The sequence below is a fragment of the Notolepis coatsorum genome (assembly GCF_963971535.1).
Source record: "Notolepis coatsorum genome assembly, chromosome: 13".
Taxonomy (NCBI): domain Eukaryota; kingdom Metazoa; phylum Chordata; class Actinopteri; order Aulopiformes; family Paralepididae; genus Notolepis; species Notolepis coatsorum.
This window is the reverse complement of record NC_140177.1, coordinates 83594526-83613313: the sequence shown is the minus strand read 5'-3', so window position 1 is coordinate 83613313 and position 18788 is coordinate 83594526. Positions and strand designations below refer to the sequence as shown.

General features: G+C 41.8%; 1 protein-coding gene across 3 annotated transcripts in view; it reads right to left on the bottom strand.

The window, feature by feature from the left end:
* Positions 1–12488, bottom strand: part of klhl20 (kelch-like family member 20) — a 67665-nt gene extending 55177 nt beyond the window's left edge. The window contains exons 1-3 of one of the 3 annotated variants that reach the window (XM_084326999.1): positions 12154–12488; positions 11456–11519; positions 9973–10023 (exon numbers count right to left, since the gene is read on the bottom strand). In XM_084326999.1, coding sequence (XP_084183125.1) covers positions 9973–10023; positions 11456–11478 — 74 coding nt within the window. In that variant the 5' untranslated portion in view covers positions 11479–11519; positions 12154–12488. The remainder of the gene's footprint in view (positions 1–9972; positions 10024–11455; positions 11520–12153) is intronic. The other 2 variants (XM_084327000.1, XM_084327001.1) reach the window with 2 other exon arrangements.
* Positions 12489–18788: the final 6300 nt, after the last annotated feature.

Sequence of the window (18788 nt, the reverse complement as noted above, 5' to 3'; positions counted from 1 at the left end):
CGACCGAAAATGTAAACGTGACTAACTGACTAACCTTACTGTCATGCACTTAGTCCTAATAAACTAACCTACACTGTAACACGCAACACTTGATGAACATTGTTACTCAGCTGATAGAGTTGTACCCTTCTTGCTGTCTTGTCGTACAGAACTTGTAAGTCGCTTTGGATAAAAGCGTCAGCTAAATGACTAAATGTAAATGTAAATGTAAATGTTAACACGACTGCGGACTCTGGATGTTGATATAAAATGAACAAATTGCCAATAAATATGAAGTTATATTTGAACCTCTGTTGTCAAGCCTTGTCAAGGTACAAGCTCGCAAAGCCACACCCCCCGTTCTCCCGGGACCGACCCCGAGACCACCTCTGCCAGCTGATCCCGTTCAGCGGGGGGTGAAACGATTCAGCGCCGTCTCGCACCCCAAAAGGGGTGAGTGAGAACACTGCCCCCTGTGCTCCGGGACGGTGATTCGATACAAAAGGCTGAGTGTGAAAGCCCCCTAAGCTACGCTAACGGAGCGGCTGTTCCCTTGTGGACATTTGTGGACATTTATTCATTCCCACTTATTAGACACTATTTCTGATGGTAAAATGAGCGTACAAAGCTAAATACAGAATTCTGAAATATTAAAAACGGAAAAAACTGAATTTGGAAAAAAATAAAATGGAATTTGGAAAAAAATAAAACTGATTTGATATGGCTCTATGCTTATGATAGGGGGAAACACTGGATTTGATTACACCAAACATTTCATATATAAATCTACGATTAGAGACTTTAGGGGCTGAATCTGGGGCTTTAATAGTGTGCTTATGTGCACTTAAAAATTTGATAGTATCCCATGTTTAACTTGGCAAATGAAAATGAAATATCCTTTTTAAAATAGCTCAGATAAGCTCATGAATACCGAATACACTCACGTGGCACTTTCACCAAACAGTTTTACTCAAGCACACATCCACCATGAGTCAGCAGTTTGTATATATATATATATATGATATATATATATACTAGGGCTGTACAGAATAGTTCGAAGCTTCGTTCATAATGTTGACATTCGAATTCTAAATCAACATTCGAATTTTTTATAAAATACTTATTTTTTTGTATGTGTCTATTCATTCTGTTTAAACCAATGGGGTTTTTCTTCACAGTTGCAGATAAAGATTAGGCTACACTAATATTATAGTATATGACTCGTCATAAAAATACATTTATCATAAATTATATAGCCTGTCTGCATCCGCTTGACACTCTGCGCTCCATCCAGCGTTTCCGTTAGCCGGTAATTACCGGTATTTGACCGGCAAAATCTGTTGAAGTCCGACATATTTAATCTCTCCGGTCATAGTGTCCGGTGAAAATAGTTCCCTCTGGGCACAGTTTGATTATTTGAATTGTATTTGGATGGGCTGGAGTTGGGTGGCCTATGCGATGAACGAAACAATCATTGCGTTTGTTGTCGTTGCTTCGCTCAGCGAGAGCTTGCTGCTGGATTTGCGGAAGGCATGCAGCTGCAGAGCAGACCCACAGAACCCACCAGCTTTGCTGGCACAGTGCGGTCCCCAGACCTGGAAAGCTGCTCTGCGGGTCTGCAGCTGGATGCTTCTTGCAAACGAACTGCGGCCGGCTCGCGCTGATAACAGCTTTCATTGTTGGACCGGCTGCTTGGTGGAGCAACGATGAAACGAATGTAATGAATCGTTCGTCGCATGGGCTATTTAATTTTGGCCTGTTTTGGTACGGTTCGGGTGGTCAAGTTGTGCTTGGAGGGAGTTGTTTTCACCGGACATTATGACCAGCACAAAGTCGTTGGGAGGTGGAGATATACATCACGCAAACCCACGATAATGTTGCCGTCTCTCTCTGCAACATTTCTCAGTTCTTCGCTTGATATAATTAATACAAATGTCCAATATAACGGAATTCGTTAGCTCATAAAAATGTGATTATAACAGACTGCTGTTTAGTGTCGGACCGACTGCCCACATACGCGGTCTATTTTATTTCAAGTCAGCAGCAGCACGGAGTATCGAGGGACTTATTTTATTTGGAATATATTAATGACTGTATACACAAAAGTAGCCTCGTTTTAAGTAATAATATTATAAATCTACATGCCTTGAGGATGACATTCTTTATATAGCCTGCCTATCAATTGTTTTAAAGCTCAATAAACTATGACCGGAATTAATCTCATTTGTCCGGTAGATTGAAATCTTGCAGGTCACGGAGACCGGCAACAATTTTTTCTAACGGAAACCCTGGCTCCATCAAGACGTCACCATCACTTTCGTACCAACCTTGCCCTTATTGGATTATTTATGTTGACGACACTGATGAGTTATATTCATTAAAGAAAGTTGATTTAATAAAAATAAAAACTCATTTAATCAATTAATCACTTTATTCAAATTAAGGATTTAGTTTGGGGATATAAAAAAAAAAAAAAATAATAATAATAAAAACCCTTTTTATTTTTATGTCATAAAATATGACGACAGACATTCGAAGCTTCGTTCGAATACTTCAATAGAAGCTTCAAATGTTAAAAAATGACATTCGGTACAGCCCTAATATATACATATATAGCCCAAGCCTGGGGTAAATTAGATAAAGTCCAGCCTGACAGGTCAGGCCCAATCGAGCAGAGAATCAAAGCTCTACTCTAAACGATTAGAGTACACACTGTCTCAGGCCCCGTTTAGACGAGCGTTTTGTGAACAGAAACCGCAAAAGTCATCTTGCGGTTTCACTTTTAATTTTACGTTTAGACGAGCGTTTTGGGATGGAATTCTGCGTGCAGACGACGCTGTAACGACTCGAGACGACGGAGCCCCACTGTCACACGATTGGCGCATATGTCACATGACGTGCTGTGAAGACCCGCCCTACTCTGCCTCTGATTCGCAGACTGTGGATGGGGAATGTGATTGCACCAAAGCAGAGTCACTCACAGACAGTGGGTCCACTCACGCCGCGGGACAGATTCTTGTGTATTTAACCCCTTCACTGCCACACGACAGCCGGTTGTGTGATAGTAAAGGGTTAACCTTCTGTCGTGTGGCAGTGAAAGGGTTAACAGTACTGCCAATGTAGCCTTCAGGTGATCTCCGTTGATATAAGTCAGACATACTTGCTTTGTTTACGTCTCGGCTACTGGCGCATACCTGCTACCTGTGACGTAAGCAGTACGCGCAACCAGAGCCGTGACAACCCTTTCGTCATCGTTTTATCAGATTTATACGTTTTAACAGTTTAGACGAGAGCGCAAAGCTTTTGCGTTTCTAGGAATTCCACCCTGGAAGGTAGTCTCACTTTTTTGCGGTGTCACCCCGTAAAAACGCTGTTTCCGTATAAACGAAAGGCACATCCGAAAAAATATTTTTGCGGATTCACCTGCTAGCGTTTCCGTCTAAACGGGGCCTCAGTTATTCCTGTGGTCCAGTTTTGCCAAATATAGCCTAGCTCAGAGCAATGACAACCACAGAACCAGCAGAAAGTTGTCCACACTGCTGGATCTACTCATTCACAGAAAGAGATGAGATATTGATGATAGGCCTAGAGCTGTATGGCTGTCTCAGGAAGTGTAGGGCATGACATGGCCAATATTATTTTTAGTAAGCTTGGGAACAACTTGCAGAGGTATAGACCAAGCCACCAAGGTAGCAAGATTAATAGAGCAATCTAAAGCAATGAAACCTAATAAATCAGGTTTGCTCACTCCACAGAACATATCATATAAATATGAGAGAGTGTGTTGCTCCAGTACAGTGGTTCTTAAATATAGTTTGAGACCAAAACGGGTTGCAAATCCGTTTGTGGTTTGCCGCCTCATGAAACACTGGTCTATTTTGATGGCAGTTTGTGCCACGGTAAGGGAAATGGACTGAAATGTATGTGGGTCCTGTGCTGCTGATAGGTTGAAGAAGTCCTGCTCCTCCAGTAGACCACACCAATTGAGTATCTGGTTATAAGGCAGCTGCTGAAGTAATGACACATTGAAGTAACACTGACCATGGGCTTAGCACTCCTAAGGGGTCCGACTCCTACTAATCACCATATAAAGTACCACAAAGAACCACAAAGTACCTCAACTCAAAGTATACCACAAAGTACCCCAAAATACCCCATAGTACCACAATAGCCCAAAGTGCCCCGAAATACCCCAAAGTACCACAATTGAATTTATACCCTAAAATACCACAAAGTATCACAAAATACCCCAAAGAACCTCAAAGTTCCCCAAAGTATACCTCAATTAGGGCTGCAACTAATGACTATTTTGGTAGTCGACTAATCTACCGATTATTTTTTCGATTAGTCGACTAATCGAAAACCAATGTAAACAACAAAAAAAAAGGATATATATATATATATATATATATATATATATATATTTTTTTTTTTTTTTTTTAAACTACCTATCTTTGTGAAAGTGGCTTCTCAGCTCTGGTCCAGCTGAAGACAGAGCAGAGGAACAGATTGGACATTGAGCATGACCTCAGAGTTGCTTATCTACCATCACCCCAGACTTTGAGACTCTTGTCAGGACCAAACAACAACATCATAACATGATGATCCCATAGCAAATTAAAATAATGACTCATGAAACATTTGAATTTGGATCTTGCAACTTTAAATGAAATGTATTTGAAATGTTGAAGTCAAGAACAATACAGTCAGTCAGTGCATTGAGTCAAGTGCAATTGGAATGAAGTGCGTTTGTTTTGACTAAAGTCTCCTCCCGTTTTGTCAGTACTGTGCTACGACTGACAGCGTGTGGTTTAGGAACAGGGCGTTTTACACAAATCCAGCGCTCCCTTTCTTGGCTGTGACGTAGCCACGCAAGTTAACAACAAAGATGGCCGCGTCGGTACTCGGAGTTTCAGAGTAAAAAGATCGCTTGCTATTTGTAATAAATGCAATGCAGACGTTCCACAAGACAGACAGACCGGCGCATGCAGTTCAGCGTCGCAGAGCATTTAGCCTGCTGGCTACCTAGCTCCACTTCAACCAGCATCGGGAGCTCCAGCAGCTTGTCGATGTGCTAATAGCCTCAGCAAGCTAACGTTAGCTGGCTCCAGCAGCTTGTCGATCTGCTGGAGCCAGCTAACGTTAGGTTGCTGAGGCTATTAGCACATCGACAAGCTGCTGGATCTCCCGATGCTGGTTGAAGTGGAGCTAGGTAGCCAGCAGGCTAAATGCTCCCGACGACATCAACAAGCTGCTGGAGCCAGCTAACGTTAGCCAGACTGGTTGCTGGCTAACTAATGAAGCTACTCGTCCCGGGAGATAACGGCGCTGGTTGTTGGCTAACTAATGTAGCTACTCGTCCCGTGAGATAACGGCGCTGCCTGGCTGGTTGTTGGCTAACTAATGTAGCTACTCGTCCCGTGAGATAATGGCGCTGCCTGGCTGGTTGTTGGCTAACTAATGTAGCTACATTTGCGCATTGCAGTTACTTATTATTAAGCGTTATTGTTTTTAATGACTAATCGACGCAACAATATCTCGTCGGCGATTTTTCATAATCGACTAGGGGTGGGAATCACCAGTTTCATCATGATACGATATCGATTCTTTGGACAACGATACGATATTTGCCGATATCACAAAGTCTCTCACGATACGATATGATTAGATTCAGGTGCCTGCGATCGATATGAGATGATATCATATGCCCATTTAACACAATCAGTAACATTTAGATCAACAAAAAAAAGGTAATGAAAATATCATTTGACATTTGTATTTTTGAGCTCTTCCAGACATTTAAAGGAAAATCAATCTATTGTTTTTAATACAAATAGACCTCCTGTTCACTGTAAAGTGCCACGTTTTTATATATTGAGCTTTAAACTTTAAGCTAAATTTTTTGGAACTCAAAACTCACAACCTCCCTCTCCCAAACCGTTCCTACAACAATTTGTTGATGTTGCATGATCATGAATAGGCCTACATTTATTATGTATTATATTGTTTATGTTTAAATAACATTTAAACATCAAACTCCTCTGACCTCATCTGGTCTTTCCAAAGACGCGCGCACACACACACACACAGAAAGGGAGAATGCTATGCTGTAACATCTACACACACGGAGCTACTGCTGTTGTTCTTGGGCGGATATGAGACTCGCCACAGGATTTTCAAAATAAGAGTATCGATATGAATCGATCTTATTACATCGCATCGATCCGATTTGATTGTTGATAATTACATCGATGTATCGATCTGGATCGATGTATCGTCCCACCCCTATAATCGACGTCGTCGATTATGTCGACTAATCGTTGCAGCCCTAACCTCAATGTACCACAAAATACTGGCTCAGAGGTAGAGCAGGTCAACTAATGTATGGTCAATGGTTTAGTCAGTGGTTTGAATGCCAGCTCCTTCTGTTCACATGCTGAAGTGTCCTTGGGCAAGATACTGAACCCCAAATTGCTCCCAATGAGCAGGCTAGCACCTTGCATGGCATCTGGCTGCCATTGAGAGCAGGGGATACAAACAGGCTGGATAAGCTGTCAGGAAGGCCAGTAGCGTGGTCGGGGTGGAGCTGGACTCTCTAGCGAGGGTGATGGAGAGGAGGAGCCTTGCTAAGCTCCAGGCCATCAGGGAAAACCCCTCCCACCCACTATACACAGACTTGGCTGACAGGAGGAGCATGTTCAGTGCTAGGCTAACACTCCCTAAATGTAGCACTGAACGGCACAGGAAGTCCTTCATTCTGACAGCCATCAGACTTTACAAGGCATCACTATGCCTCACTGAGCACAGAGTGACAGTTACCATCTTCCTGGACTTTTACTTTTGAAACAACACTGTGCAATATTACACTTACTGTAGACTTCTGTATATGTTTACTGTATATTTTATTCTATTCTTAGGCAATTTGTTTTGTCACTTATTTGTGATGTTGTTCTGTCTAAATGTTTAATGTGAGCGATTTGTAGTGTCAAATTTCCCTCTGGATAATTAAAGTATTTCTATTATATTGCTCTGTGAGTGCATGTGTGAATCAGTGAAGGAGAGGCAATTATAAAGCTCTTTGTGCAGGTAGGAAAGCGTACGACATATTTTCAAAACAAAGGTTTATTTTAATATATTATAATGTCCAAATGTAATAACATCTGTATTGAACACTGAACAAACAGTATAACATTTTTGAACAAATTCCAGTAATGATGGAAGAAAAGAGATAACAGTAGGCTGGCTATACATGATGACATACAATGATGAACATTGTTACTCAGCTGATAGATTTGTGCCCTTCCTGACGTGTAAGTCGCTTTGGATAAAAGCGTCAGCTAAATGACTAAATGTAAATAACAGGACATTCTAACTGTGTCATGTCATTACATTCTGTGTCATCTAAAAATATATATTAATATATAAATATAAAAAAAAAAAAAAAGGGGTATTTTGTAGGGCTGTCTTAAATACTTCGAAGCTTCGTTCGATGGGCATGGGATTCGAATATGAAAATAAATGTTGATTATAAAAAATATATATATATATATTTTTTTTGCAAAATCAACTCCGTCTCTCTTTGTTAAATACAACAAGCAATGCTGTTTGTCATTTAAGATGAGGTCGGACTCGGCACTGACAGATTTGTGTTCATTGTGCTGCTTTTATAAAGCCTCAAATGACGACTTACAATATTTCATGAAAGCAAAGTGTTTTGTTTGTCTAAGATTTTAAAAGGTTTAAACTTTACAGCACTGACAAAGTTGAACAAAGTGCTGTACAAGTCCCACAACATAAAAAAAAAAAGTTTAAAAAAAGAAAAAAAGTCTTTATTATTTGTAATTTCTTATTTTTTTTCCTCTCGAAGCTTCGAATAAAAAACGAATATCGGCCCCGAAGCTTCGAATTCCAAAAAAATATTCGAAGGTCAGCCCTAGTATTTTGTGATACTTTGTGGTATTTTAGGGTATATTTGGGGGCACTTTTTGGTATATTTCCAGGCACTTTGTGGTATTTTTTTTTTTTTTGTGGTACTTTATGTTATGGTGATTAGTAGGACCCCTCCTAAGCCCCTTTCAGACATGCACTCGGGACAATGCGCTGATAATTGCTTGTCGGCCTGGAGCCACATTTTCGGACATGTAGCAGAGAGCATGCAATTCACCATGGCAGACGTGCTCACAGATAATGGGAATACTATGCTTGGTTTAGGTGAGGGTGGCACAGGCAAGCAGTAGGGGTGGACGGTATAAACGGTATGGATTTTGACTATACCTTCATACCTTGTGACTGGTAGACTAGAGCAGCTAGTCACAGCAGTAGCAAATGACGTTACTTGACAATTCACTCAACGTTTGCAGTGGTCGTTGCATAGTGTTTAATTGTACTGAGTTTTTCTCCACTTGCTGACAGACCTTGCCATATAGTTTGGGCATTTGAATTTGGCTAAGGAGGCTGAGCGGAGACGTGCTTTAGTGCAGCAATGGGCTAACGTTAGCCGCTAAGCTAACGTTCTAACGTGACTCCGCGGCACCAGTTTCATTAGTGAGGAAAGGGGGGGGGGGGGGGGGGGGGGGTTATATTGATGAGGTTTGACAACAGAGGTTCAAAGATAACTTCACATTTATTGGCTATTCTTTTCTTTATATTCCTTTATCAACCAGGCTGCTCTCGTTTCCAACTCTGTGTTGACAATGACATCCTGGTGTGACATCATCAACTACGGCGACTTAGGACGCTCAAACCTCAAACTCAAACCTATTAAATCAAGCTCTCTCTCTACGTTGTCAAACATGTACACTTAAGGGGAGACACTGCAGGTGAATAGGGTAAAAAAATTAACTAATAGATATCACAATGAAACTTCCCCAGTTGATTACTTATATTAAGACAAGACTTTTTTGTATTACAAGTTTTCTGAAATTGTATGTTTAAATATGCAAATGAGGCATAATCTACTTAAATATGCACTAATTTGCATATAATTCCAGGACAGAAATCTGAACATTGGATAAAGCCATTTTCAAAATTATAGTTTCATTTTGTTGACATATTAGAGCCAAAGGTTATTACAGAGGGGATTTTGGATATCTCTTTTTATCACTCCATAAATCAGAAAATACTCCATTCAGTCCATTTTTATGGTAAAATTCCATATTTCGCCATGTTTTTAGGAATAAAATGTGATATAAATCAGGGTATGAATGCGATATCAACAAACCCTTCTGTAAATACCTTCAGAACATAGATATGAATAGAACTGGGAGGTTTGGTGTATGTGCGTGCTACTGAAGTGGAGATTTCTGGCTCAGAGTATGAGGAAAAACTCTTAAAACTCATTTTTGGGAAAACGCCTTCAAAGTTCTGTATTGTAAAATGCCATACTTTTTTTTTTAAACTGATATTTACAAACACAATACCTAATCAAACCATTAGTAATAGACAACCTAAACACATGCCTGATAACTGAATAATAATAATATTGATGTTATTGAACTGAACAGAACTACACACAGGCTACAAACAGTGTAGTACAGTGTAGTACCCCCAATAGGCAAAAAATATTTGAATAGATATCACTATGAAACTTTCCCAATTTGTTATGTACATATAAACTAAGAAAAAATATATTGCAAGTTTTCTGAAATTTATGTTTATATATGCAAATGAGTCACTTCCCCATTAAATATGTGCACATTTATGGATGCAATAAGGCAAAATGATGTAAAATAAACAACTAAATGTGTGTTATTGACATTTAATTGTCACTAGTTTCATAGAAGACATGTTTAGGAAGCAAAATATAACAAAATCTCAAAATCAACTAAAAAAGTATATTTGACTATTCACCTGCAGTGTCTCGCCTTAAGTCATGAAAAAAGTGTTTTTCAGAGATGGAAGTAACTTGAGAAAAGGTTTTGCATTTTCTATTGCAGTTTTGCACAATAAATGTTCTGCTTCAAATTATACCGTGATATACATTTTAGACCATACCGTCCAGCCCTAGCATGAAGCAGAAAGGGAAAAGTAGCCCAACACCTCCGCCTGTGTATGGAAGATCATCATTTTAGAATATTTATTTAAATGGGATGTAACTCAACATCAATGAGGGCAATCTCAACTTTTTTTCTGAGTTAAAATAAGCAACCAACAGTGTTCCGTACAGTGCTGAAACAGGATTTCACGCCGTGAAACTGACTGTATATAAATCAATCCAAAACATTTGTATTACTCATAAACTTAACTTGTGTCAACATTTTTGGATGATGAACAAACAGCGTTTAATTTCTCTCATCCTCAGTCAGACAGCAGGCCAGCATATCATCTTGATACAATTTCCTGTTTCAAAGCATTAGAGCAAAAGCTGACCTATTTAACAAATGATGACCACTTAATAATCATACAGGCTAAAACACTATGAGAAGTAACATTTAATGACTTTGCTGCAATCTCAGAGGTGCACGTCTCCACACTCGGGCACAAATTTTTTGTAAAATAATGGGGGTACCTCGCAAACTAAAATCTTGATAAGACAAATGCCTTGTGGGTCTTGCCCTTGGTCGCAAATTAAATTGAAAAGAATGAAGCCAACAGAATTGTATCCACAACTCACACATTTTAATTCAATTTATCAGTGGGAAAAGGCCAGATTTATTAAACATTGTCTATGGAACATAGTATAATTAGTCTATATTGATCAATACAATAGACCCATTCGCTCACTGTGTGAATTCCACAAACAATGATCTGCTTGTGTTCGGACATGAGTGCTGTTTGCCATAATGCAGACGTAGGACTTGGGTGCTGGGAGGGTAAACTTTGCACAGAATAATTCTAATGCTTGTGCTCTGACATAAAGCCCCTCAGATGAATGTACGGTTAAGGCCAGGAGTCCAGTGCATGTTCGAAAAGGGGCTTTAGTTTAACCTGCCAACTGGAGACTTTCTCCGGGGGATGTTTCTGTTATGTGGCCCCTGCTGGGGTCCATTCCAAGTAAAAAAAAATTGTGGGTGTGTCAGGCTTCTTGGGATAACCCCAGTGTGTAATAGTAGATCTGATGGCAAATTAACAGCATTCCCTTGCTTTTGGAGAGGGTGATATAATGTAATCAATGGGGTGGGTTTCATTTGTCTGACTATTCAAATTGTATGTGATTTAAACACAAATTAGTATGCAAAATAATATTCTCCGTGTATAGTCTTCTAAATGGGTGTTAATAATGCCTAATCATCACACAGGGGGAAAAAACGTTTGAACTTGTATCGCTTTTTCTTGAATCCTTGAGCCATCAACTTCTCACACAAGTTACACAACCCACCCTGTACACTTTGTAATGTTATATAACCAAATGGAACCCCTCATGGGGAATTTAATATAGCCTGATACTACTACTGACTGGACTCATTGGGACCCATGCTGGACTACTCTGACAAGACGTAGACCTTTCAACACGTAGCGTGAACATCACTTCACATACCTGCGCACTGGCTTTGCGTCCATGCACTGAAGAATAATGTTTAGTCCCACACCTATTGGCCAACCTTTGCGGACACAGAACAACGAGGGTAAATCAGAATTAGTAGCGATTGATTTAATCTGTGGGTTGTGTTTCGCTCGGTGGCAATTGATGGAATCCAGGAGAGCTATTGTAGCCCTAAACTTTACACACACACAAGACACTAACTTTTCTGTAAAACACTATGGCAAAACGTAGTCGCCAACGTATAACATTATACAGAGAGGCTGAAAGACTGGTCTGACTGTTCGCCCAACCATGATTTATGACATAATTCTGTATAAACAGGACAGACAGGAATACAGGATCTAATAAGCTAATTTAGCCGTTATAGCTAAACTAACGTTAGCCACCAAAGCAACAGTGTCGTCACATTAAACTACCGTTAGGTTATTATTTCATATGATTTCACATCCCTAACACATACCCATGGTGCTTAGATTAAAGACAAATGGCACATGTTTGTCGTTACTATCTATACATTCCATGCCAACGATTGGACGTTAGGCTAGCCAAGTAACGTTCAGCAAGTAGACGGTTCCGAACTTATTAGCCAGCCAGCTAACGTTAATAACCACAACACACGTCAATCGAAGACGGCAACATGAGACATGTTACAAGTAACGTTACAATGTATACAGTTTAAATATTATAATTACCTTAGTTACCCATTCCAGCCTAAGTGGCAAACGCCTAGCTCTAGCAAACACCCAGGTCGCCAATGTTTACAATGTTGCTAACGCCGTCTGCAAAAGTGGGCTTGTTTAGTTAGCTTTCCATAGCAGCCTCTTGAACCCGATTGAAGCCAATGTTAGATCACACCGTTTCATCGGCGTTTTATTCGGGGTCGTCCGTTTTTGGCCAAGCTGCAAAGCCCCAAGTCATCATAATTGTATCCATAAAAGTTGTTTATAAAAGTACCAATAACCCCAAGCTTAAACACTCCCACTACCTACACATTTAAAATGTAAACACTTTCTTCCGGACCGTGGGATCTAGCATCGACCCTTGAACCCAGCCAATATGCGCATGCGTGAACGATATCGGACGCAGTTCCCGTTTCGTATTTAACACAATAAAAGCATAGTTATAATTGCATCAAAATAAGAGTGAGGTTCCACTGTGATTTCCCCCATTGCAGCTACCCAGTGAAGATTTAAGTAACTATCAGTAATTACGACCATACCGTATTGTGTAGGTTCATAGTCTTTGACAGGGGGATAGATTATTTAAGCATTACATCACGCGCAGGAGTGCGTTATGAGAATTAGAGCATGCCTAGGGGTGGCCGTTAGACCCACGCACGACTGCGCGTGATGTAATGGCTTTTATACATTTGGCGCATTCATCCAACCTTATTGCTATACAATAAACACACATTAATTGAAGATTTATTGACAAAACCATCCACAGAAAAAGTAGTTCCAAAAAAAAAGAGAAGTTGCCTCCGTGTGGAAGCAGCTCGGAGGTGCGCCGTTATATTATCGTATAGCTTACGCTCTGCACTCTAGTGGAACCAAATTCAATCTAATACTGAATAATTTTCTCCCATCCGCCTGGCCACACCCACATCCGCTCCTCTACATAAGCGGGGTTGTGGCCATACTAACAGCTCCTCCATTGGAAAGGAGTTACGTTATTGGAGAAAGGGAGCTGCGTTGACATTATATCTTTGTTTTCTCTCTCAAAATTTTTCGAGGAAATACAGCGATAATGTCTTCGCCACCGGAGTGTCTAGAAGATGATGATCATTCTGACCTCCACCGGCGCTTCGCATTAGGGGCTCGCGTCGCTGAGCAATCCCCGCCGGCATTGCCTCCGGCTCTGCAGCTGGACACTTTGCGTGGGAGGCGATCGGCCGTGTGAGGGCTGACGGCCTCTCTGGGCGGGTGATGTTTTTTGCGACGTGGGCGCCAGGTGTGTCGGTTGTGGGGGGAACAACTACACAGCTTACGAAGGTCGGCTCCAGGCTAGGATCCTTTTTGCTGCCCCTTAGCGGCGTGGAGGGGGTTCTAGTTTGATGCCCCACGATAACAATAGCTCCTCCTCAAGTGAAGTCGTAGCTTTGTTTTCCTGGGACCGTGATTCAGAATCTGCAGTTCAATTCCCCGGGTCTCTGGACAAACGGATACCCACTGTCGCCGTGCTGGCCCCACTTTTCAAGATGAAAAACACCCGGTGCGAGGGAGGTGAGCTTGGTGTTCGTTATGAGAATATCTCCATGCTCAGGTCGGCTATAGCCCGCGTTCAACGAGGGGCTTGGTGCCGACACTGCTGTGTCTGGTAAACACCGTTCTGAAGAGGGACGTGTGTTGCCTTTTTTCCCCTTTTTTCTTCGGATAAGAAGAGGAAAAGACAGCGGCTGTCTGAAGTGTTGGCCTGTATTGCTTTTCTCACGTTGTACAGTTTTCAGTAGTAGCCGCTTAGCTTGCTTCTGCGTGAGCTAGTGGCTAGCAATAGCCGGTTTGAGCTAACTGTTAACCAGTTAGCTGTTTAGCTACAACATTAGCTGCCGGCTGCGCTCGGCTGGGAACGTTAGCTTGATGCTATCAGTTAGCCTAGAGTTAGCTGTTTAGCTTGGGCTACAACCATTGGCGTAGCCGTGAGAATAGCAGGCCCTGGCACTCTGACTACGATGTCATCTTTGGCAGAAGATGTCGTTGGGCCTGCGCCATGACCGGCTGCAGGAGGGGGGCGTCACGCCGGAGCAAGGCTCTGGCCATTGCTTCTTCTGGCCTAGCCAGCGAGAGGCCTTCATTGACGTGGTGGACCAACCTGTGTTGCGGCCTTTCGTCCTGCGTTCATTGGTGCAGGTAAGGTGTCCATTGGATTTGATTGATTGATTGAATGAAAAGTTTATTAACAGATTGCAGAATGGGTACAGTACAGTACAGCTCAATACATACAATTGTTAAGGGGATGCAGACCAGAGAAAGACTTTCGTCTTGTTTACATCAGAGTCCCCCATTTTCAATTCATCATAACATATATGACATACAGATAGACAGTACTGCTACATCTATACATTTATGACATATCAGATTTGCAAACACAGTACTGTTTGTGATACAAAAAGTGTCCAGAAAAAGAGTGTATATACATTTGACGTAGAAACTTTACATTGGAGGAGGTTGGGTGGGTGGGGGGAGGTTGGTGGGTGGGGACTGTACATTGGAGGGGGGGGACACACTGTACTCTGTACATTGGAATACTGACATTGGAATACTGACCCTCGGCCCCCCTTCCTCCCCCCTCCCTCACTGCCTGCCTCCAGGACATAAAAATATGGATGACCACCAATTTCCTCCAACTCAATAGTAAGAAAACCGAACTCATAGTTGTAGCCTCCCCAGCCCTCCTCCAAAAGATCGACCACCTTGTTCTCTCCGTGGATGGCTACTCCATCTGCCCCTCCACGGAGGTAAGGAACCTGGGCGTCATACTGGACTCCACCCTCTCATTTCACCCTCACGTCAAGTCTGTCACCAGATCCGCCTTCTTCCACCTCCGAACCATCTCCCGCCTCCGCCCCTCACTCTCCGACACCTCAGCGGAAACACTCATTCACGCCTTCATCACTTCCCGCCTCGACTACTGTAACGGAGTCCTTCTTGGTGCCTCCAAGAAGGTTCTGGATCGTTTACAGTACGTCCAAAACTCTGCTGCGAGGGTCCTCACGCGCACCAAACCCTGGCAGCACATCACCCCCACCCTGCAAAAACTCCACTGGCTCCCCATCAACTATCGAATCCCCTACAAGATCCTCCTCCTCACCTACAAATCCCTGCACGGGTTGGCCCCTTCCTACCTGACCAACCTACTCCACCCCTACACTCCAGCACGAGGCCTCCGATCCTCCAACTCCGACCTCCTCACCATCCCCCGCACCAGGCGTTCCACACTGGGAGACCGAGCTTTCGCTGCAGCAGCCCCCAGACTGTGGAACTCCCTCTCCCCCCTCATCCGAGGCTCTGACACCATCAACCTCTTCAAAACCAAGCTAAAAACCCACCTGTTCACACTTGCCTTCACGCAACACGGCCCCGCTCCCAAGTAGCCCACCCCTGACTCTTTTTAAGCCACAGATTCCGTTGTTTTGTTTTGTTTTGTTGTTTGTTTGTTTGTTAATTTTAACCACTTCATCCAATTGGACAGAACTTGCCTCCTTTTTTTATTTATTTTTATCTCTTATCTTATTTGTTTTTCTTGTTGTTACTATACACAGATCTTTTATGTATTTTATTATATATATTTTTTCAATTTTATTACTTACTTTTATTTTTTTTTCCATCCTTTCCTTGTACAGTGTCCTTGAGTCTGAGAAAGGCGCTTCTCTCTTAAAATTCAATCTATTATTATTATTATTATTATTAAAGCCATACTTGGTAATTTACTGTACAACTGGGTTAAGACATTTGTAGGGGCCAGTTTCGAATTGCAGTCTCCCGTAGGTGTTCTTTGAGAGTGTTTTTGAAAGTGGGTAGTGATTCACATTACCCCACTCTTCCTTCCTTCCCCTCCGAATGTTTTTGTTAATAACGATGTCTTTGTCTACAAAACATATGTTACTTCACTACATTTGGAGATACGACGTGTGCTGTGTGAGAATTGTCTTGGTCGCTTTGTATAGCTTGGGTTAGCGTTGGCCAAGGCTTGTGCCTTTCTCTCTACCTAGGAACAGCGTTGTTTTTTACGTGAGTAAAAATTAACTGGGTTTTTTGTTGGATGATGAGAAGTTGTGTGTCTTCATGTAACGTTTAGACAACGTGGCTGAGCCCACAACTGGCCCGGTTACCCTACAATGCTGTGCATAGTGGCATATGATCGAGGGCTGAGTCCCTCTCTTAGCTTGTTATTCTTTACTTGAGGGTAATGATGAACGTTTTTTTTCACACATAAGCAGAGCTGTGGGAAACCTGTTCAAACAAGGTCTTTGGCTGTGCTGGCGTGCATGATGTAAAGCTTTTACTCTACACATTTGGCGTTGTATCAGGGGTAAGGTAGTGAGGGGTGGGTGAAATTATTCCCCGGTTTGCCCCTGCCCCCCATCCCCGTCCGCGTCCCCTTAAATATGATCTTGTTTACAAAATGTGTGTTGATTCACTATATTTTTGGGGATACGGTGTAAATCCCTCAGCTTCTGCTGGAGTTGTGCTCTTGCTTAGAGAGAGGCAATTTCTCTGAAAAATGTTTGGTCACTGTCATGTAGACTTAGCAAGGCCTGTGACCAGCACTTAATCGAGGACTTATGTCTTCTCTCATCATAAAAAACGGCGTTCCTCTTACAGTAGTGAGAGTGAACTTTTTGACCTTTTTTATTGTAATGGAGGGTTGTGTTATCGTATTCACGTTTAGGTAAATGTGGCTTTGAATTCACAACTGGGTTAGGTGTTGGCCTACAGAAGTTACATGTGTAGCTCTTGTACCAGGGCCATTGGCCCCTCTCTTGGTCTGTGTTTTTCTTACTTTAGGGTAAAGGTGTAAAAACCGGTGTCATTCTTTCTTATCTGATGGCATACCTGATGAGATGATATTATTTATAATGACATGTTTACATCTATATTGACACATTAGGTTCCTAGTAATCACAATGGTCCCCTGGTTGTCCTTATAAACAACAGTCTCCATATATACACAATGTTCATAATTTTTTACGGTTTTGACAGAACGCCCATTCTTCAAAAACACCATATTCGGTATAGAGGATATATTTCAATTACCTACTGCATTTTGAACAATACATTCATAACCTTATCTTCATCACTTCGAGCAGTTGCTCTAGATAAACACATTTTGCATTGTCATAGCTAGAAACATATACTCAGCTTCACAGGCTGATAGTATCCCTGTAGGCTCTAAGCCCTTAAACCTTTGTTGTCTTTTCTGAAACACCGCTGTCCGTCTGCAGCACCTCTGGGATAACGAAAAACATATTTTTGACGTAGTTCAATTATTCTCTGTGGGGTCAACAAACATACTATGACACTCTTACTCACTACAGAACATAGGTCAGGGCGAGTACAGGTTGTCCAACAGAATGAAGCTACCCACAGTTTATCTATACATTTCTTACTTCAGTCAAAAACATCTCAGGACCTTTCCCCACATATCTCTTCTGGGATATTTTTACACAGTTGGCAGACTGTTCGAAGTCCATACCTATAAAATGGTTTAACCTGCCTAGGTCTTTCTTTTGTGGTCTGGAACGATGATCAAATCCTCCACTTCTGTATTTTAAACATAGATCCTCCTTTGTATTTAAACATTGAATCACCTCTGTACTTTAACATTGTAAACCACCCACCTTTGTACTTAAACATGGGGTTAAACATAAGATCCATTTCAGTATTTTAAACCTGGTAACTCATCCTTACTCACCTCTGTACTTAAACATGGGACCAAACATATGGCTCAATTCTTCAGCATTTAAGAAATGTTCTATGAACCATACTTTGTATTTACCGTGGTCTTCAATACCCTCCTGGATCGAATACAACCATTTCCCTCCCACTGTCTGTCTGCCCTCTTCGGGGGGAAAATGTGGCCTCCTTAAAGGTCGGGTTTACCCCACTGGCTACCCTGTAGTAGTACTCAACGGGGGTAGGTGTATTGTCCTCCTCGTCACTCCCTTTCCTGGCATAGTCTGGCAGATATTCTGGGGGTTTGTGTTCCCTTGGGGGATACCTCCCACTGCTTGGGGCACTTGACGTCACCCTCAGGTGCTTCTCGTCATCGCCCTCTGGAGGTTGCTGACTGTCTGTCTGCACAACTGTACTAAGTACACTGGGGTGATGTGTTTCTATTTCTACACACCTTGCTTTGGAGCCCAGCTCTGGCTCCCCTGTCTGTGTCTCGCTCTCACATTGTCTTCGTGACAAACTTGACTAGCATGTGTTTCTGCACTCTCCCGTTACCGGGGTAATAAACTAGGAAAGCAGGACTTCCTCTGTCGTGTCCTACGAAAAATCCTTTTACATCCTTGGACTTGGGTTTTCCCCTGTCCTGCAGGTACGCATAGCACACTCAAGTCAAGTCAAGTCAAGAGTTTTATTTGTCACGGCATACGGATATACAATGAAATGCGGGTGGTCTTCAAGTTTCTTTAATATTTGTCATACAGAAGTACAGAATACTTTTATACAAAATGCTTCTTACTGTTACGCTCCAGAGACTGTGCAAGACAAGATAAGTATGAAATAAAATAACATAGTAAAATTAGAAGTAAAAAAATGAGGTCACAGTGTTCAGTTTAGACATATGTACAATGTTCGATGCAGAATAGATGTAGTTACCA